This window comes from Pelophylax lessonae (assembly GCF_965119305.1).
Source record: "Pelophylax lessonae genome assembly, chromosome: 8".
NCBI classification, from domain to species: domain Eukaryota; kingdom Metazoa; phylum Chordata; class Amphibia; order Anura; family Ranidae; genus Pelophylax; species Pelophylax lessonae.
The window spans coordinates 178,244,889-178,267,506 of record NC_138775.1 but is presented as its reverse complement, the minus strand read 5'-3'; the positions used below and the strand labels follow the sequence as shown (position 1 = coordinate 178,267,506).

Genomic DNA, 22,618 nt, shown 5'->3' with positions numbered 1-22,618 from the left:
AAACCCATGAAAACGCTACGCTCAGGTGTGAATGTAGCCTAAAGCAATCTACTTTGATATAAAATTGACATCATGCATGACTCCAGCTGGGCAGACACCCCAGGGGTACACCTAGAACAGCCAGAGGAACATGAAAAACTCACAGAAAAAGCTGGAGCATATGCCTGGCAGTTGCTTCATAGTGGATGGAAGACCAGGTAATATGTTTGAGCAAATTAATTTTTTTTTTTTTTATGGATTGTTTTAAAAATTACAATGGTTACACACCAAGATGCCTTCCCTGCATACATGGATATTTAGTTTAACAATTAGGGAGGTTTATCAAGCAACCAAAAAAACTGCATTTTTGCTTGCACATGATTGAATGATGGAAGTCAGCAGGGCTTCTAGAGCAACTGCTCCTACAGAGTGCAACTGCACTTTACAAAGTGCACAGCCTATTTGCCTTTAGTCAATTAACCGCATAATGTGTGCAAATCAGGATGCCTCTCATTTACCAGAGTGTTACGTATTGTGACCTGACTCTGCAGTCCCGAGTAACCAATCAGCAGTGATGGTTTTGCAAAGAATTTCTAAAGCTTTAACATTGAACTTGCTATAGTTTTACCCTAAAACACGTACGCTCCAGGGCACTACTGTGCGCCTTGGTCTTTTGTACAGTAATTGTTGCCATAATCCCAAGTATCATCTGTAGATAAACATACAGTACTTCTGTCTGCCTTTCCTGAAAGTGCAACTAAAGGCAAAACTTTTTTTAGTTTTGGACAGAGTAGAGAGGCAGGGCCGCTGATAGGGCAGTACCTGCTGTATCGGGCCCCGGCTCCGGGATTGGAACACCTGTCAGTTTTTATTGTTGTTTCTGCCTCTGTTAGTGAGATTAATTTTCTCCATTTGTCCTGTTTACAGTTATCATCAAAAATAAATTTAAAGACATACCGCCCAACATTTTGAGATGGGAACGAGAGACTTTTGATCCCTTAAAAAGTGGGAGGCACATAACAAACTGTTGTAATTCCTAAACCTTTCACCTGATTTGGATGTAAATACCCTCAAATTAAAGCTGAAAATCTGCAGTTAAAGGACATCTTGTTTTTGTTTCATTTCAAATCCATTGTGGTGGTGTATAGAGCCAAAAAGTTTAGAATTCTGTAGATGTCCCAATATTTATGGACCTGACTGTAACTGCAGTACTAAATACAGGATAGGACAGTGCTATCTTTGGCTACAAAAGAATAGTAGTGTTATATTCTGCTTTAGGAGTTATTAGAGTTATGTTTTACATTAGCATGTATGTTTCTTCTACTAATAAATGGGATAAACCTGGACTGGTCACTGTGTGTGTACTAAGCCATTAAAGTGGCGGTAAAGCAATTTTTTTCTGAAAATAATAAACATGCTATACTTACCTGCTCTGTGTAATGGTTTTGCACAGAGCAGCCCCAAACCTCCTTTGGTTTACCCTGCCGGCGATCTTGGCTCCTCCTTTTCTCCAGTCCTGAGCTGGGTAGTGGGAATCCATAGACACACACAGCACAGCCCGGCCGTGCTTCCTCCTCACAGGAACTGACTGACAGCCGCAGAGGCCAATGTCTCCCACTGCTGCCGAGGCTCCTGGGACTATACTGAGGGGGTTTGAGCCGCTACAGAGGGGCTTAGTGATGGATCAAGATTAGGCTCAGATGAGTGTTTAAGGCGGGTGACGGGGCACCTTTTGAAAAGGTTTGTTACCTTAATGCAGAGAATACATTAAGTTTAAAAAAACGACTCTTGCACTTTAAGTATTAAAACTTTTTATTGAATCAGGCTGTTTGAGTACATTTCTGCATGGCCTGGTTTGCCTGTCTCTCAGTACACGCTTTATTTTTTACATACACAAGGTGCAATAGGAACATATTTACAGGGGGAAATAGGAACAGCATTAAAGGGAAATCCTTTATTTTGAAAGGTGTGAAGTCAGCTGATAAAACAGGCTTCTGTTTGCTTTTCTGGGCCTGTTATCACAAAGTATTTTACAGAACCAACATAATGAAATCACCATTGTGTGCATAATATGATGATAAAAGGATAAATTCACTTCCTATGTGAAAAATAGCCATGAATGTTTTCTAAACTGCCAAACTCTCTATACTTCAATGTTTACAATGCTGTGTTCTTTAAGCTGAACTCTGAGAATAAAACAAGAAATGCCCTTGTGGTGGAGCCCCCTAACCCCCCTTCCAAATATTCGTAAAGTCTAGAGGTGGAGGAATAAGCATTAAGACTTAAAATGATTGTAAGTGATCACCTTGTAAAACAACCCATTCAGTTTAAAATAAAAAGGAAAGGCAAAACATTTTTTTATGTACAGTATTTCGCAAAAGTGAGTACACCCCTCACATTTTTGTAAATATTTTATTCTATATTTCATGTGACAACACCGAAGAAATGACACTTTGCTACAATGTAAAGTAGTGAGTGTACAGCTTGTATAACAGTGTAAATATGCTGTCCCCTCAAAATAACTCAACATACAGCCATTAATATCGAAACCGCTGGCAACAAAAGTGAGTACACCCCTAAGTGAAAGGCCCCATGCACACGGGGCGTTTTTACAGCCGCTGTAAGCAGCGTCAGGCATTCTTTTTTTGCAGCTTAAATACACCCCTCCATGTTATTCTATGGCCCTATGCACACACAGACGTTTTTGAGCTGTAAGTGGCCTAGGCGTTTTTAAGCTGCACGGCCTGCGCGTTCTGAGGACCAGCGTTACAGCTGTAAAAATGTCTGACGCTGCTAAAGGCTGAATTACGTTGCTATGACGTTGCTTAACGTGCGTTAAGCCACGTTATAAGTTTTTTCTTCTACTCAAAATCAATGGTTCCCTATGGGAGCCTATTGATTTGAATGGAAGGCATACCGCAAGTCGGATCAAGATGATCCGACTTGCGCTGTGAGAATCTTGAGAGGGAACTCCACGCCAAAATGGGAAAAAACGGCGTGGGGGGTCCCCCCCAAAATCCATACCAGACCCTTATCCGAGCATGCAGCCCGGCAGGCCAGGAAAGGGGAGGGGACGAGCGAGCGGCCCCACCCCCCCGGACCACACCAGGCCACATGGAAAGTATATTAAAAATCTTCATCCGGTCTTCTCCACTCCGATCTTCTCCACTCTGCTCTTCTCCCCCTCCGCTCTTCTGCTCTTTTTTTTTGTCCCCTCTTCTTCTCTTTTGCTGTCCGCTCTTCTGCTCTTTTGCCCTTGGCTCTTCTTCTTTCTCCGGTCCTCCTCAGACCATGTCTCTGGTGATTATGCCGGTCTCTGGTCTCTGCAGCTTATTATATAGCCTTTAGGGGCATGGCCTCTTAATGATGTCACAGGAGGCCCCGCCCCCTTATGTCACAGACAACGTCTCATCCTGATACGACCCCATAGGGAACCATTGATTTTGAATGGAGGCAGAAAAAACGCTGCTAAAAGCGACGTGGCAAAACGTGCAATAACGCAAATGGAAAAAGCTACTGAAAGCACGTTTTTACAGCTGCTTTTTCCCGGCGTCAGAACTAGCTTTGAAGGAGATTTTTTCTAATGCCCCGTGTGCGTGAGGCCAAAATGTACAAATTGAGCCCAATTACCCGTTTTCCCTCCCACGTTATCATGTGTGAATCAGGAGCAGGTGTGTTAAATTTGGTGTTATCGCTCTCACTCTCTCATACTGGTCACTGGAAGTTCAACATGGCACCTCATGGTAAAGAACTCTCTGTGGATCTGAAAAAAAGAGTTGTTGCTCTAGGCTTAGGCTATAAGAAGATTGCCAAGACCCTAAAACTGAGCTTCAGCACTGTGGCCAAGACCATACAGTGGTTTAACAGGACTGGTTTTACTCAAAACAGGCGTTGCCATGGTCGACCAAAGAAGTTGACTGCACAAGCTCAGCGTCATATCCAGAGCTTGTCTTTGGGAAATAGATGTATGAGTGCTGCCAGCATTGCTGGAGAGGTTGAAGAGGTGGGGGGTCCGCCTGTCAGTGCTCAGACAATACACTGCATCAAATTGGTCTGCATGGCTGTCGTCCCAGAAGGAAGCCTCTTCTAAAAGATGATTCACAGTTTGCTGAAGACAAGCAGACTAAGGACATGGATTACTGGAAGCATGTCCTTTTGGTCTGATGATACCAAGATAAATGTATTTGGTTCCAGTACCACCTCTACACTGACAACACCCACATTTATCTCTCTGCCCCTCAGCTCACTCTCTCTGTCTCCTCACGTATCACTAATTTACTAACAGATATATCAGCCTGGATGACACACCACTTCCTCAAACTCAACCTATCCAAAACTGAGCCCATAATATTTCCTCCCCCACGTGCCTCTTCCCCTGATTTCTCTGTCATGATTGATAGCTTTACTATCAGCCCACCCCCCCATGCCAAGGTTCTGGGTGTAATCCTGGACTCTGAACTACCCTTTTGGCCCCACATCCACTCGCTGTCCAAACCTTGCTGCCTTAACCTACGCAACATCACCAAAATACGCCCCTTCCTAACCAATGACACCACAAAGCTCCTGATTCACTCCCTGGTCATCTCCTTTCTCACTGGCTATTCCCCCTTCAGTCCATCATGAATGCTGCTGCCAGACTCATCCACCTTACCAACCGTTCTGTGTCTGCTACTCCTCTCTGTCAAACCCTCCACTGGCTTCCACTCACCCAAGGAATTAAATTCAAAATACTACTAACAACTTACATCCACAACTCTGCCCCCAGCTACATCACTAACCTTGTCTCAAAATACCAACCTAATCATTCTCTTCGTTCTTCCCCTGACCTCCTGCTCTTTAGCTCCCTCGTCACCTCCTTCCATTCTCACCTCAAGGACTTTTTCCGAGCCTCTACAATCCTATGGAACTCTCTACCCTAATCTGTCCAACTATCCCCTACTTGCTTTTAGACGATCCTTAAAAAACCATTTTCTTCAGAGTAGCTTATTCTACCTCCACCTAACAACTGTACTTTTATTTTCTCCATCAGTACATCCCCCACAGCTATTACCTTTTGTATCACTTGACCCTCCCTCCTAGATTGTAAGCTCTAACAAGCAGGGTCCTCTGATTCCTACTGTATTATATTGTATTGTAACTGTACTGTCTGCCCTTATGTTGTAAAGTGCTGTGCAAATTGTTGGTGCTATATAAATACTGTAAAATAAAAATAATATTTTAAAAATCAAAAGTGTTTACTGTAGACGTGAGGAGAAAAGGGCAGGTTGTAGTTGCTTATCTAACTAAAAATCTTGATAAGCTCTTGATTTAAGATACCCATAGGATTCAGAAGTTCCAGACATACTTATGCAAATATCTGTGTGATTGTGTCAGAATCTTTTCTTGTCTATAAGTAGAAGATCAGCAAGCCAGCACCAGATCACCTTGTTGTAAAGAGCTTGGGAGTTTTTAAACACAACACATTTTGCAAAGCAAGACTTGATATCTGCAATATTTGATCATTCACAATGGCAAAGGTGTGAGTAGAGGTGTAAGTACTTTTCTTCATAGAGAAACTACATGAGCATATTCTACCTGAGAAGCAAAGCTAGTATTGAACAATTCATTGCGTGCGAAAAGAAAGGCAGTTTGTAAACCCCCTCAGTGTTTTTAACAAATATTTTAGGTCCGGTTTCATAAAAGAGTTTTATACCTGCTACCAGTTACCAATTACAGGTTAATTTGAGTTGTGATATTTTATACTAATGTAACAGAAATTTGTCTGAGAAGAAACCCACTCAATACTCCATACCCAGACAATTGGGTCCCAAAATGAGGATTGAATTGCCATACCACCACTAAGAGTTCCAGATACGACTATTCCAGTAAGGGTCAGAGAGACAGTCAAGAATACCCAACACATTTTAGGGGTCCAAACACACCCTCTTCATCAAGACTTGATAGAAAACAATGTAAAAGGACTAGACGTTAACTGGCCCTTTAATGGTATTTCTTCCAATGTGATTATCTGCAAACATCGTATCATCCGCTGGTTTGGCTGAAAATGATGTGAGCTGTAGTAGAGGCAGACTCAACTGGCAATGGAAAATAATGCATGAGACAGGAACATCCAGCGAAAGTCCAAGAAGGTTTGTCCTGCACTTTTATTCAGTAAGGCAGCCAACAAGCATAGTTTTATTGCAGGAAGGCTTTTTACAGCAAGTCCATAGCATAAAACAAACAAAACATCTGCCCCTCTAAAGAAACTAACTAAACTGATTAACATCAGCTTATATATATAAAGAGGCTGTGCACAGCTGAGACTATTAGCAAGGTCTGGCTACTAGGTAAGAAGTAGACCTAGGAATATGGCAGCTTATACCAAACCCAAAGCTCTACAAAGTCTCTACAGGGCCCAAAACAGGACTTACTAAGATTCTGAGAAAACAAGTTTGTTTTCTCCATATCAGTCAATAACCCTGCAGCCCCTTGCCCAAATGAAGGTGAGAAACGTATCCAGTGGTTCTCAACTACCGGGCCATAAGCCATGGCCTTCCTCCTCTGGGACATCCAGTTTTCTACAGATTCCCTAACCTCCCACTGAGCTTTCCAGCTCCCGTAGTGCCACCCAATCTTTCATAGTGGCCCATAGTTCCCTGCAACTTCTCACAGTGCTTTTAGGCCCCCTAAGAACCTTCAGCCCCCATAGCATCTGCCAACCTCCTACAGAGCCACCCAGTCCTCCATAGTGTCCCCTAGATTTCCTCAAAGCCTCCAACACCCTATAATGCCACCAAAAGTGACCCGCAATGCAATCCTAGGCCTCTCAGTGCTCTCCAGTCTACTATATTGCCTCTGCAAAAGTTGTCCCCAGTTCCCTCCAGAGAACTCATCCCCTATAGGACCATCATGTCTGTTGCTTAGTCCTCTAACCTCCTCCAGACCTTTCATCCCCACCAGTAACATGAAAACCAGCACATATTTTGTACTTTTATTGTGTGAGTATAAACCTTTTCTTCTACTGTTGAAGCATGATACGTTACAGGACCCTGGTCTCAATAAGGTTGAGAACCACTGTCCACGATCCTGCCAGCCAGTTCTTTACAGAGGCTTTATGGTGATTACAGGGCTGGGAAGGAAAAGCTAACCATGCACCTGCTCTAGAAACCCATTTAAATGGCTGTAACATTACTATTTATATCAGGATTCTTGGTCAACTGTACAGTACAAGGTTTGAACGTCATGCACACGTTTATGTAGTACATGTCAGTATATTACTTTTAACAGAAATGAGTCACAGGCTATGATCTGCTGTAGAAATATGCCATTTGGGCAGATGTGACAGGAAAACAAGTATGTAAACCAAAAACTGTAGTTATGATGGAAAAAATGACCATACAAGAAGAATCTTATCTCAAACAAACTCATCGCTAAAAACAATGTTTCAGGAAAGCCTAGACAATGAAGGAGGGAAGGGAGGGGACATGGAGAGTGACGAGAGCGCTACTTCCTGTCTGAATGCCAGAATAATCTGTGTACAGCTGGAAAGAGGCCAACTGTAGAACAATATTGTGACCTATGAAAACAAAAAGTATGAGATCTCAGGGAATCCTACAACTGCATAAATTACTACAGCTAATAATAAAGTAATGCTGGGTGTACCATACAGTCTAGGAGTCCTGACCATGGCATTTTAGAGCCACATGAAGGGTGTATACATGAAGATCTATTATTAGTACAAGAGGGAAGGATGAAATATAGGGAGTTACGTATGCCATATCAGTCATGTAGGATCCTTTGGACATTCCAAACAATAAAAGGCTTGTTGCATCATTAAATTTGGACATAGTTGTACCATAATCTTAGCTATTAAAGAGTGAACAGGGATAGAAGACAACAGAAAAAAGCTAGAAATAGATTGCCCCACTGATGCTAATAGTGAGAACATTTCACATGAACTGAATAGTAGATAAATATTTGGGTAAAATAGTGATTTCCAGAGACTCTAAGCCAATCATTTTCAGCTTATCAGATCTCTTATGGATGTTGAGCTTTTACAAAGTTGATTGCTACCTTACCTTGTATGCTGGTCTTCATAATATGTACAGCGTAGGTCAATCACATAAAGAATAAAGCATATGACAAGGACATTTGCCAGTATGACCCATTCATATTACTTTTAGGGTCCATGCACACTGGGCTTAAAAAATGCTGTTTCTACAGGAGTTTTGCGGGTTTTTTTGCCTCCTGCTTGTGGAAGCAACTCCATGTTATCCTACGTGTCCATGCACATTAAGGTGTTTAGAGGCATCTTTCAAGAGGAGAGTTAGAGACAGAAAAAAAAAAACATCACAAGTAAGTTTTTGAGAAGAGTTCTTAGGAAGAAAAAATGCTAAACGTGGTGTTTAGGTGCATTCCACGTTTTCCAGTGTACATTCATTATAATGAAAAATGAGTCAAGGGGAACGTTTTGGGAAAAATGCTTATAAAAGTAAATGTCCATAAACTCTCCTAAACTCTTGTGCAATACGAGCTACTATGAACATTTTTTCTATTACTTTTTCTTCTTGAGGTTCTGGCAAGTTTTTCTGATCCTACTGTTCATGGACCCTCAGTAAGTTTTTAATATGCACTGTTGAAATTGACCTTTTTGCTTTTCAGTTTTTTTGAGGTTTACCTAATAATACAGCAGTGAAGTACAACGTGTAGTAATCCATAGAACTAGTTAGCTTTCAGTTCACTGTAATCAACTTGGCTAATTGGTGAAATCTGATTACTACATCTGGTTACTACACTAGGTACATTATCTTTGCCTTCCCTAATAAACACATTTATGTATTGTCAGTTGAAGGATAGACACATTTAAAATGAACTTGAGCCTAGACTATAAACACTAAAATATTTGATTTGAACAAACTTCAAGAGCAATTTAAATCAAGTCCTAAATTACCTCTGTAGCTGTAGGCATTGTGAAAAAATTCATTTTTAGTTTACATAAGAGACAATTCATTTTCTGTTTTTTTCTATGGAGAACAGATCCTGGTAGCCTGCCTGCCTTCTAATCTATAGAATTAACAACCAGTACAGCTAGATATGTTAGGGATGGCTTGTTATATTTGTTTACTGTGTGTTAACAATCTGAAAAGACTTTAATGTCCATACTCATTAGTTGTAAGCTCTGACGAGCAGGGCCCTCTGATTCCTCCTGTATTGAATTGTAATATAACTGTACTGTCTGCCCTCATGTTGTAAAGCTTTGCGCAAACTGTTGGCACTATATAAATCCTGTATATTAATAATAATAGTCTGGGCACGGGGGTGCTTTTTGTTTTAACAGGAATTCCTGCTAAAACATTTTTTTTTAAAAAGTGGGAACATATTGGACTATTGGATAAATTTCATCTCATTTCCTATGCCAGTGATGGTGTGGATTCAAAAAACCTAATTTCTGATTGTTTTTTTTTTTTAGGTTACTTTGCATTATTGCTGTTTGCATAGTATTTTTTACACAGGCTGTGATTTCCTTTCTACCCTGCTAGGATCAAAAGGAAGCTGTGAGCGATCGGAAGAACAAATACTCAACACTACTTCAAAATGTATCTTTATTTGCTAATGTCCTGGCTTATATTTCAATAAAAAAACAACTTCTAAAGCCACTAGTTGGTGAGAAACAAAACTTTTTTAGATAATAAAATAAACTACGCTAAATAAAGTTACTTATTTTGGAAAATTGGGAGTTTTCCAAGGACAAATACCTCAACCCATGGTGACAGCTATGGTTTACTAAGAAAAAAAATGATTATCAACTTGGTTATATTTTGGACATATTCTCTTAGATGAGGTCTAAAAATGTGCACAGGTTTAAAATTAAGTGATTTTTTTTTTTTGTGCTGCGACCCCGTTGTGGGATGTTCACAAGGGATTCATGTTTAATTTTTAAAGATACAGTAATACTGTAGAGATATGAAGACATTTTTTTACATTCCCTGGGCAACATTAGATACATTTAACACATAATCAGCACTTCTTGGATTACTTTGCATTTTTTGTTCTATTTTTTACTAAAACAGTCTTCCCTTTTTTTTCTCCAGACTGCACACAACTGTTAAAAAATATGCAAGTGCAGTGCTTTTCTATTCTGATACCAACATGTTATTCCTCCAGCAACTAGGTGCTTGTAATAGATACAGAGAAGAATAAGGGTTTGTTTTAAAGCTGAACTCTGGGAAAAGGGAAAAAATACCCTTGCAGTGGGGCTTCCCATGCACTGAAAGGGGTAGTGGCTCCTTTTTTATGTAGGGTTTCGGGAAAAAGCAATTTTACCTTATTACATGCTCCCCTGGCGGCCGGTGCTTATCTCTTCTTTGACAATTGGGGTTGTGGGTGGGCTCTCAATGACCTCACTTATGATGTAGGACTACTGGTCCAACATTGTACTTGATGACATTACAGCTGCAACGGCTGGCCGGAGCACGGAAGAGAAGAGGCTTTGGGTGACCGGTCAAGTGAAAGAGAAGTACCTGCAGGAGTGAGTGTTCTGTTTTTCTGATACCCATTAACCCTTTCAAGGAGCCCCACTGCAATGGTATTTTTTCTTCTTTTTCCCCAGAGTTCAGCTTTAAAATGGTTGTTTAGAACATACAAATACCTTGATCATAGCACAGGTTTACTGTATACCTGTATCTAGGAACATCATCTTTCTTTTGGGTCATTCAATGGCTCTGCTCTACACCCACACCAGCTATAATCCCTGAACAGGAACACACTTGCATTTATCATTTTATTAAAATTCTTGTTTTTACTTTTTTTATATTTTGTTGTGTTTCAGTGCTGTTGATTCTCTACAGCTACTTTGTAGCCACTTCCTGTCTAGATACATGCACTCCAGCTATGGTTGCATGGCATTTCTCAGGGCAGGCTTTCATGCCTGCATAATATGTGTTAAATTGCCAACTTGTACTATCTGCCAGGAGACTATGTAGCAGATTAACAATGTAGAAAAGCTGGGAGAAAGAAACACAGGTTTGTCACCCTATAATACGAAGTGACTGAACATGGACTTTTACTCCTCGGCCACCAGGTATGATTTTATTAAATGCTGCAGATTTAAAAATAATATGTCCTTTGATGACACCCTGGTAGGTGGGGCGAAACACGTTGACTTATTTCCGGTCGTATCAAATCATTAACGTTACTTCCTGCACTCCGTGGAACGCACGCTGGACGGTGTTCCTGGAAGTTGTACTTTCTTTTTCTACAAGCTAATTGTTCTACATTTTCTTGTAAGTAATATATTTTAAGCGCACATTAAATTGGTTTTATGGACTTTAATATGTTGGCTTTTTATTTAGCTTGAGCCACAAAGACCCACTTAAGGTGCCACCAAGTGATGGAGTGACAAGATCCTACAGGTGGGACAAAGACCCATCTTTCCATGCATAAGCTTTTTGACCCTCAGACTGAAAAGCTGGCTGAGGGTCTATCGCTTTCGGTGAGTGGGGATACAGGAGGGGAGTGATACACCCCGCACCGCCTGATCGACTGAAGCACTCCAGTACTTTTTTTTCACTTTCAAGCACCTTTTGTATATTTATGGACATTTTTTGGAGCACTATTGCACTTTATGTATTTTTTGTAGATTATTTAGAGCACTATTGCACTTATATATCATACTACTCTAGCACTTTATTACAGTTACACAATTTTTGCACATGAACACTTTATTATACTATTTATTACTATTTTAGGTGGAAGCGCTGTTTTATTGCTAGTACAAAAATAATATACTTTTTAAAGTTACAATAAAGCCTAGTACACAGGGGCCGAATTTCGTACGACATCAGTCGGTTCAATAGAAACCAGACGATATTTGGCCCATATGTAATGCAGCCGGTCCGACAGAAGCCAACCCTTTAGCTGGCTCCTTTCCAAGAGGCATGATTGAAATATTCTGCCGATTGGCTCCCAATGACCGGAGTGTTCCGTGTTCCGATGGAACAGCGGGAGAGATCGCTGCACTAACGTGTTACATCGGCTCCTGCCTGGGCTGTTGGTTTTTTTTTTTCAGCCCGCTGGATTGCAGAAAAAAAAACGATTAGTGTGTATTAGGCTTAATAGCCCGCTGGATTAAACGAAAAAAAAAACTTTTAGTGTGTAATAGGCTTAATATGTTGAAGCTTATATAAGATTTTACTGATTGGGTTTGGTTTCTTTAATTCAGTGCTTCTTAGTGTATGTGTGTTTTCAAGAGTGTCTGGTTTGAAACAAAACCCAACATGTGAGAAATTGGACCTTGATTATGTTCTATTTTCTGACAGAGTTAACCTTGCAGGTGACATTTCTGTTTGACGTTGTTCTATGGCTAATACAGCACATTGGTATTCTGACATTTTTTGTGAATCTAAATAGATTTGTCATAAATCCCAAGTAGTTGACGCTTGCTATGAAGCGCAGTGTCATAAAGTACAGTGTCAGCAGTGGGAGAAAACTTAGTATGAGACCAAAATAGATCTCTACTTTGAGCAATGTTGTACGTTATTTTACATATATTTGCACCCCTTATGAGAGGCAAGATCTGGGGGATTTCCATCTCTTCACTTTGGTCAATTTCCTTTTGGGATCAATAAAGTATTTTGATCTGAATTATTGGTCTTATTATCTGATAGTAAACCACAGTAAGGCCCCTTTCACACTATCCGTCCGTCAAGCGGATTCCGTTTTACTCAGCGGGGGATCGAGCCGCCGATCCCCCGCTGAGCAGGAGGACAGCTGTGTCTCCGCGCTGTGTGCAGAGACACAGCTGTCAGTTCCCCATGCATCTCTATGGGGGAAATCGGATGGGAACGGACCGTCGGTCTGTTCTCATCCGATCCCATCTGATCCGCTGGACGGATGGAAAATAGGATTTCCATCTGTCCAGATTTGACGGATCGGATCGGATGTCAGCGGACATGTCTCTGCTGACATCCGATCCCCCATAGAGATGCATGGACCGTTCAGATCCGCCAAACAAACGGACAGGCGGATCTGAATGGTCCACCTGTGTGAAAGGGGCCTAAGGCCTCATGCACACTGGAGGTTTTGCTAACTCTCCTAAACTCCTTTCCTCCTGGCAGGAGTTATGGCAGTAATCATGCTTGACACTTTCACATACAGTACACAACATAAAGTTGTGTAACGCGTTTAGGCACGCAAAGCGCTTGGGCAATAATTTATTTCATTGGCCATAATAATCTCCATGTCCATTGACATTTATTAAAGTAATAGCAAACCCTGCATGATCATTTTTACTTACAGGTAAGCCTATAATAAGCTAACCTGTAGGCAAAATGAATATCTCCTAAACGTGCACCATTTAGGAGATGCAGCCAGTTACGTCACCAATTCATGTGCTCTGAAGCTCTGGCATACCTTGCCGGACATTCATAGCCTCGTGCCGGAACGGAGGGCTCCTGCGCATGTGCAGGAGTGACGTCATCACTGCTCTGGCCAATCACATCATGAACCCAGAAGAAAGACCGCAAGAAGATGTCAGCCCTCTCAGCAGTGACAGCGCTGTAGGGCTTCGTTTACAAGGTCCGTATTTCATAATGTGCTAGTATGCGATGCATACTAGCACATTATGCCATTGCCTTGCAGGTTTTTTTTTTTTCAAACAGCCGCAGTTTACAACCACTTTAATGTTCAAGAACTAAATGCACCTATCGCATAGGCATGTTTACACTTGTTTAATTGTCAATTGTTTTTTCTGCCTCTAAACGCCTATGTGTGCATGGACACATAGGTTAGCATGCAGAGGCATTTAAAGGCAGGAGAAAAAAAACTCCAAACACCCCTATCAGCAGCAGGATAGGCAGAAAAAAGGTCCAGTGTGCATGAGGCCAAACAATTGGTTTGCAAGGGTGAAATTAATGAAATTACTGTCCATGATGAACAATTGGATACTTTGTGATTCTGCTGATTCATGTTTGGAAATGTTGGAGATGAAATGAATCATTATTCCACTAATTTATTAAGAATAAGCTAGTTGGGGGGCTTTTTTTTACTTTATTGACTCACATTACCACGATAAACATAAAACTTCATGTTTAAACACTAAAAAAAAAAGGAAAATCATCTGTGATACAAATAGATTAAGCCTGGGTTCACACTATTGCGATGCAGCTCAATTCTAGTGCTGGTTCCCGCATCACATCACCCTCGCAGACAGTTCACACTGCCCTCTGTGAACCGCTGCGGGTGTCAATACAAAGGTAATGACACCTCCAGATCGGTTCGCAGATCACATTGCGAACTGTGAATTCGGACAGGAATCGGATCGCATGGGTGTGAATGCCCTTGCAATCCAATTCCAATGCGGGAAAAAAAAGGTTCCTGCAGCATTTTCATGCGAATGCAATGCAAGTTCAGCCATAAAATTCGCATAACACAGATATCTCATGTGATCTGCACAGTAATGCAGTTTGAATCACATGCTTTGTTTGTGTTTGCAATAGTGTGAACCCAGGCTAAGGCTCCTTTCACACTGGCCAGGTCCTGAGCTGAGCAGAGTGGCTGGATGACAGGTCTGTGTCCACTTTGCTTTTATAGAGCAGACACAGACACAGCTCCCTCTGCTCTATGGTGAAGCCGGATGTAAAAAAATCAGTTGTCCATTTACACCCAACTGCCCTCTGTTTCAATCCAACCAGCCAGAGGAGAATGGATCTCCTTCCATTTTTTTTTTTTTGTCAGATTGGATCAGATCCAAAGGTAGCAGAGTGTAAATGGACACTAGACTTTTTACATCCAGGGCTCCGTAGAGGAGAATGGAGGGTCCGGCTGAAAAACGGACAGCCGGACCCAATCTGATCTCTCATGTGAAAGGGGCCAAATGTTGTCAGCGGGGAGTGTGGTATGTCAAACTACAGCTTCTATGAATGGGACGGGATCTATGAATGGAGGGGCAAACCTATCAATCATGCGCCCATTCTCCATTTCTAGGATCCTGTTCCGATTATAGAAACTTTAGTATGGCTTCTATGAATGGCGGAGCTGAGGAGAAAGGGTAGGCATAGTCAGGCTATCTTGGAGGGGGAGAACGGAGAAAAAATACCGCTAATAGCAAAGGAAATAACACAAAGGAAAAGTCCTACTACTGATTTTGATTTTGACTGCACTTAGACTTTAAGCAGACAGTACATTTTTGACTTCCTAATGGTTCCATAAAAAAAAGCTAAGGCATATCATAAGGCAGTCAAAATAGATGACATCTTTGAACTTACTCAGTTATACAACTACAGAACATTTGGCAAACTGTTATGGAAGAAAAGTGCATTCATGAACCATATATTGATTGGTATGAATTACCACTGTCATTCTTTATTGCTTTATCATACAGAAACTAGCTGGTATTTAGAGTTGTCTTTGTAGGAGCTGGATATGCTACTGTAAAAGCTTATAGCACATTGACATCCCTGCGATTCTAATTATTGGTTCTGTGTCTGACAGGTGTTTGACTTTCAACTGCAGCAGAATGACATGGAACATTTATCATCATTGCATAGTAACAGGAAGCTAATTCATCTGACATACCCACTGTGGAGAGGATAAATCCAGAATGCAGACGCAACTCGCAGAACACTGGAGGCTGTGTTGTGGAAAGCACATCATAACCACTATCACACGGGTCATCCAAGAGTGACTAAAGACATGCCAGCAAGAGGGCTAATGTTATTAGCTGCAATTATTCTTGACCCAAATGAAAAACACTATTCTTTAATTGTAATGTGTTATTTTTGTTTTGTGTCGTCTGTTGCCTTCATCTTTTTAATTGCAATTCAAACATTTACTTAGCACTAAATACATTTCTATGGGATTTCTTGGTAACGTGGTGGATGGTAACTGAACAAAATATGCCTGTTACAAACTTAGGTAGTTCAATTTGAATGTATCCTGAATTTGAACACATCGTACATAAGTAGAGTTCAGTTTATGCCCAAAACAGTCAATAGATCCAAACATATAGGCAGTTAAAATTGCATGGTAATCTCCGCTTTCTTGTAAAAGCCAAGTTTGACCCAACTTTTGGACCTTCTTTTTGTTCAGTGAGCCAACTAGGTAAACTAAAGGACCAGTACCAAGGCTGGTGTTATAGAGACTTCCATATCACTTCAGCTACCTTTATGTCTGTGTCTACTGATCATATTTACATGTAGTTTTCACTAAAGTTACTAATGGGGGCAATCAAAAGCTTCAAGGGGCTTACCCTTAGCACTTTTGGCAGTGTAGTGGGGGCTGGGCATCTCTACTATACATAGACACACCTGCCACTGGTGTTAGACATTTAGGCTTATTTTGTAAGTAAATGGGTAAAAATGTATTGTCTCCCCAATCAGAGTATGTGTTTTCATGTTTTCATTTTCACAGGCTTTAAAGTTTATTGAAATCTGCTTAGACTTGGTTACAGGATTTTGGATATCATTACTAGGCTTTGCATTGCCATACTGAAGTCATACTGGTTATCTGTTGTGAAGCTCCCTGTTCCTGTTTGCCATCTGACTTATTTGTTTGAATTGTTTTAAACCATTTTCTTTGCCTTAAAATATCTGAATCTACAAGGAATGACCCAAAATGACCCAAATGTTATTATAAAGCCATGCCCTGTTCTGTATTTCTAAATTTTGTTTTATATCTACATATTTATATTGCATAGGTCTTCAGTTGTATAAGGCATGGAACTATTACTGCACTGACATGCCTTATTATAAGTGTACAAATGAAAATGCAAGTGCATTTAGATTACAAAGTAAATGGGTTAAAAGGGAATTAGTCATCATGCTGCATATCTGACGTAACAAGCCTTAAATTGTATTCCTTATAAAATGCAGCCAGTACTAGGCATAAACTAGTACTTTAGTTTAATGCAATGTGCATGAGGTCAGGGGTCAAAGAATGGCTTCCTCTTCTTTTTAACTGTTATGTACAGTATACCTCCCTAAAGTTTGTGAGTTTTTTTTCCCACTGATATAAAATTATACAGTATATACAATATTGATGACAATAATTTATATATTTAATGGCATTACCCCAAGGCAACCCCTGAGATCTAGCCACATTTAGGCCCTTTTCACACATACGGTCCGCTCAGTTCATCAGTTCAGTCACGTCAAATGTATCAGTTTTCTTTCCATTTTTCATCCGTTTTTCATCTGTTTTTCATCCGTTTTTCTTCCGTTTTTCGTCAGTTGTCATCCGTTTTACGTCAGTTGTTATAAGTTTTTCATCCGTTTTTCATCAGTTGTTATCCGTTTTTCATCTGTTGTCATCCGTTTTCATCCCCTTTTCATCCGTTGTCATCCGTTTTTTCGTCCGATCCGTTTTTTTTGATTGATGAAAAACAGGGCATTCATCCGTTAAAAAAAATGGGCATTGTCGGAAGCGGATGAAAACGGATGTTAACGGATGATCATCTGTTGTCATCCGTTTTTACATAGAGATACATTGATGTCCATTTTTCATCTGTCCACGGATGGATGAAAAACGGACAAACGGACAGCATGTGTGAAAGGGGCCTAAAACAGACAGTGGATGCGGGAGAACATCTAGCTCCTATGCGGTTTCACGCAGGTAGCATTGCTGAATTGAAGCAAATGGCCTACTCTGGATTGATTGTTACATGCGATGTTTGGGTTGGTGTTCTTTACACTTGACAGATGCCAATGTGTGGTTCTGTATACCTTATCAGACTTGGTGTTTGGGGTTGCTTGGCAGATGTTGAAAACACTTGTCATGTGTCCCCTTTTAGCATCCCTATAAATGTAGCCTATAAGTTCAATTTGCTACATGGCATTTCAGTTTGATCAGTTCTGTTTAGTGTGTGGCAAAACAGACAATTTGTAAAGCGGAACTCGAGGCACAACTTTTTTTTTTTTTTTATTATTTTAGGCAGAGTAGGGCTACATGTACACTAGCCTATCCTGACCACGGCCGTGTGAAAACGCAGAACGCGGCAAAAACACAAACCGCGTTTTTGGTTTTTGTCCCAATTTACATTTTCCTGTGGCCGGTGGTCAAAGCGTTCCTTTCCTGAATGCAATTGATCTGCCTTTAGGAGAGGGAGGTTGAACCTCACTTAAATGTGGCAGCTCCTAAATTCTTCTAAAAGCCTTTGTGTACACGCACACTTTTATAGAGGTGAGTTTAGGAGCTTTGGCAAAAAAAACACCATAAAGCTCCTAAACACAAGTTTAGCAGCTGCCAGTGTACATGAAACCCAAGGGAGGGTTTTAATCCCTGTCAGATTTTTCGCAAAAGAACACCAAAAGCTCCTAAACTCAAGTTTAGCAGCTGCCAGTGTACATGAAGCCTAAGGGAGGGTTTTAACCCCTGTCATATTTTTTTCTTGTCATGTATGTCTTATTGGGGAGAATTCCCTTCATTTCCTGTCCCATGGCCTGAACAGGAAGTGAGAAAAAACATCCTCAAGAGTGAAGGAATCAGTGGATTCCACCAGAACTAGTGTCCCCATTGGATGATGTCCCCTCTATTCCAGTTCTGGGGACAACCCAAAATTTTGATTTTTTTTTTTTTTTTTTTCACTTTCACAGATGATAACAGTAGACAGAAAAAAATAGAGAGGGTGAATCTCCCAAATGGGAATACAGACAGGTGTTCCAATCCCTCTCCACTTTATCCAAAAAAAAAAAACACTTTTGCCTTTAGTTATACTTTTTTTTTAACAGAAAAAACCTTTAGTTATACTTTAAATACTGAAAATAAAACTGGTTTGGCTGAAGAAGGATATATGTTCATTGGGTTTAACCAGAAAAAAAGTTTTCCAGGTAGACACATCTAATGTGCTATGAAAATGTATTTACACAAGCCTTTTTGCGATCTATAGACTGTCCTTTGATTTGTTTTTATCATATGATTGTCCAGAAGTTTTCTAAGATTATCTATTTATGTGTTTGTACACTGAAAGGATATACTGTGTGTGTATGTATATATATATATAAATACAGTATATATATGTATATCGATATGCTTGTGTGTATAAAAACCTTTCAACTCAGGCTTATGAAATGTGGAATTTTGTAACTTTGTAGAATTGTTTCACTAAAGCAAAACATTGTGCCTGTTTCCCTACAAAAAAATCATCCTAGATTCATCTTATTCCATTTCATCTATTGCCAGCTGGGTGAAGTGTGGTGATGATAATCATGGGATATTGGTTTGAATTTTCATTGTACATGCATTTCAGTGCCAATCAGGTCTACATATTGTCTTCTGCTGAGACTTCATTATTTATAGCCTTTTATGACATATGGTTGTGTGTCATTTTTGAAATGTGTCATATCTGCATCTTCAAACAAGAGACATCCTCTTACACTGGCCATACACCAGTAGAATTTTATTCTAACATGGTTTTGGAGCTCTTAGTGTTCTAATAGTTAATGGGGTCAAAACGATCAACATTTTTGACCGTAGTGATGAGAAAAATTGAAGGAGAAGGCTGGAAATTCCTTTCTCAAATGAAATTCTAACTGAATACGGTTTGGGAATGATCATACTTCTTTGAATGCGTATGTGCATCTTAAAACCAAATTTAGAATTCAGAACATTGGCATGGCAGTCAAACAACATTTTTCAGGGTTGTCATAGTCCATAAGGTACTTTCGAATGAAATTCTACTGGTGTATGGCCAGGTATAGACCAAAGCAGAGGACTTTAGGCTGGGTTCAGTTCACACTAGCTGTGGCTGCGTCTCACAGCAAGGGGTCGAGTGCGAATCATTCAGGTGTGAATCAGGTCCGAAATTTTGCCTGAATTTGGACCTGAAATGGAGCCAAAGATGCACAGGATCCTTTTCCAGTGCGGACCGCGGCCGCCCCAGAGATGTGTGAACACAGCCTCCTCACTGCATCCAATTTGCATAGGTGTAAACCCAGCCTTAGTTACAAATTATCTATCCTAGACACTGAGAGCCTGTTTATAGAGAGGCAATACCTGGTGATTTAATTTCTTCCCTAGCCTCTTGGCACGGGCACCCGCCAGCCCTTTAGAGGTTTAGAATGCTGAAAGGCGGGGCGGGGCTTATGGCCATGTGACTGCCGTGATTAGCTGTCACGGTGGTCACATAATCGGAAAACTGTTTCCTTTAGCCGCCGGTGACTTTGACGGGAGCGCGCAGGGTGTGCGCTCTCGTCACAGCTCTATTGGCGCTATTGCGCGCAAATATGTGGTCCTTCGGCGCCAAGAGGTTGCAAATTTGCGTGCACTAGGCACCAACGGGTTAATACTTTGCTCAAGCCTGCGTAAGACTGAATTCACACTGTCCCGTTGCGATAATACGTGCATTGGTACACTACAGTGCCATTCAATCTGTATGATCCCAGGCATGCCTCCTTATTAATGCACCAGTATTGCAGCACGCCCCAATGCATTTTAACAAAATAGATAAATTGCATGCATCTTTTTTATATTTAGGAAGCTCATTTAAATGAATAGACTGCCTTAATGCAACAATCTGAGCCAATTGGTGGCAATGGCACCTTTCCAAATCCCAAAAGTCGTTTCTGTACTACTTTTGGCGACTTGGGGGGGCGATTTCAATAGAGATCTGTGCAGGAACACCCCCAAAGTCAGACTAAAAATGCCGGTTTGAAATCGTGCAAGTTCAGCTGAATATGCACGATTTCAAATGGGCCTCAGTGTGAACCTTAGCTTAATGTGATTTCTCATACATTGTGTACACATTAACACAATGCAACAGTGCGAATCCAGTCTTAGTGAATCTTAGTACACATTCACTTTCAAAACAAGTATTTGCGTTGCTGTGATGTGCAAGCAATGTTTGGTAGGTGTTGAAGCCTAATGGACATTTAGGACGTTTGTAATAGCAGTCAATAGGAATGCTTCCCAAATACTATACAGGCATTTGGAAAGTGTTTCCGAGTCATCTGGTGTTGATTTTTCATGACTCTGGATGAATTGGTAACTAGCATGCAGCTAGATGAAAAAAAAAACTTGCTTGATATATGCAAGGGGCATTTGATAAACTCTGATATCAGCTCTAATATTAAAAACTCATGTGAACTTGTCCACCCTGCAAACTATATAGAAGGTACAATAAAGTATACAGTGTACGTGTGTCTTTATGATGTTTTTATATTTTATAATGAATACAGTAATTAGAACACTAGTTGTTGGTTGCTGTGAACAACTTCTGTGTAACGTAATAAACCTGTGACTGGAAGCATATTCATGTTCAATAATAAACCAAATTTGTGTATCTTTTTATTTCTGATCACTGCATCCCTAAATAGAGATAACCTGTATAAGCCGTAACCCACGCTTAATCTTAGTCCAACCCACCAGCACAAGGGAACATAAGCCACCTCTGACAGTCTTCCTATGAGACTGTAAGGGGGAGGGGGGGGGGGTTGTCCATTGCCTCCACTCAGGTCTCAGGTTCCACTGAGATCTCCTCTCTATACTATTTGGTGTGTGACATCAGATCTCTGCCTCTTGCCTTCTGGAGCTGGGAAAAAGCCTTTGATATGTATGTTTTAGAAGGCTGTGGAGAAGAAGGGTCTGCAGATGAACAGGTATAACTTATACCTCAGGAGGTCTCAGGTTCCACTAAGATCTCCTCTCTATACTATTTAGTGTGCAACATCAGATCTCTGCCTCTTGCCTTCTGGAGCTGGGAAAAAGCCTTTGATATGTATGTTTTAGAAGGCTGTGGAGAAGAAAGGTCAGCAGATGAACAGGTATAACTTATACCTCAGGAGGTCTCAGGTTCCACTGAGATCTCATCTCTATGCTATTTAGTGTGTTACATCAGATCTCTGCCTCTTGCCTTCTGGAGCTGGGAAAAAGCCTTTGATATGTATGTTTTAGAAGGCTGTGGAGAAGAAAGGGCCGCAGATGAACAGGTATATCTTATGTAAGAGGATTTGTTTAATCTCTGTGTATCATCTGAGGCTAGTCAATTCACAGGGTATATGTAAGGGCTTACAGCCATTTTAAGTCAAAAGATTATTTGTATTAAGGTGACCAATTTCAATATCAATCAAAATCAATGTGATCTCAAATATTCTTAGCCAAATCAACTATTTTACACAGCAAGATGTTAAACGATATGTTCACCTTTCTGAACATGTTACACCCATATTTAGAGTGAACCATGTTCAGCAATCCAGCAGACAGGGGACCCTTTCCCTGAACCCACTGTCATATTTTAAAAACCGCACAGCTGTGCAAGGCTCCACCCGTGTAGGAATTGGTGGCAGACAGGACTTTAAAATGGGCCAGGAGTGTGCTGATCAGCACACTCATAGCCCATTCACACTCCTTTTAGCTTACAAGCTGAAAGAGTATACAGAGGTGCGGGCTGAAAGCTGGAGAGAGATTTTCTAATCCCAGATGCAATACTTTGCAGGCTCCTGTTTAAAAAAAATAAATAAATGTACATTTAAAATTGTGCATTTATGTATTTTTTTTTTTTTTTGTAAAAGATGAACTTAGCCTTTAAACCAGGGGTCTTAAATAAAAAAATCACGAGGCTCCAGCCAGTAAAATTTTCTTCTCACAGGATCTGAATCTTGTGTTTGCATTATAACACATCACAGCCCTCCTTTACATCACAATCCCCCTTATACATCATTGTCTTTAGCCT

General features: G+C 40.6%; 1 protein-coding gene across 2 annotated transcripts in view; it reads left to right on the top strand.

Moving 5' to 3' along the window:
• The window catches only part of LOC309561901 (putative oxidoreductase ZK1290.5), a 224,278-nt gene extending 208,443 nt beyond the window's left edge, over positions 1-15,835 (top strand). For both annotated transcript variants that reach the window (XM_082265963.1, XM_082265964.1), the window contains one exon: positions 15,448-15,835. In XM_082265963.1, coding sequence (XP_082122089.1) covers positions 15,448-15,549 — 102 coding nt within the window. In that variant the 3' untranslated portion in view covers positions 15,550-15,835. The remainder of the gene's footprint in view (positions 1-15,447) is intronic.
• The last annotated feature ends 6,783 nt before the right edge of the window (positions 15,836-22,618 follow it).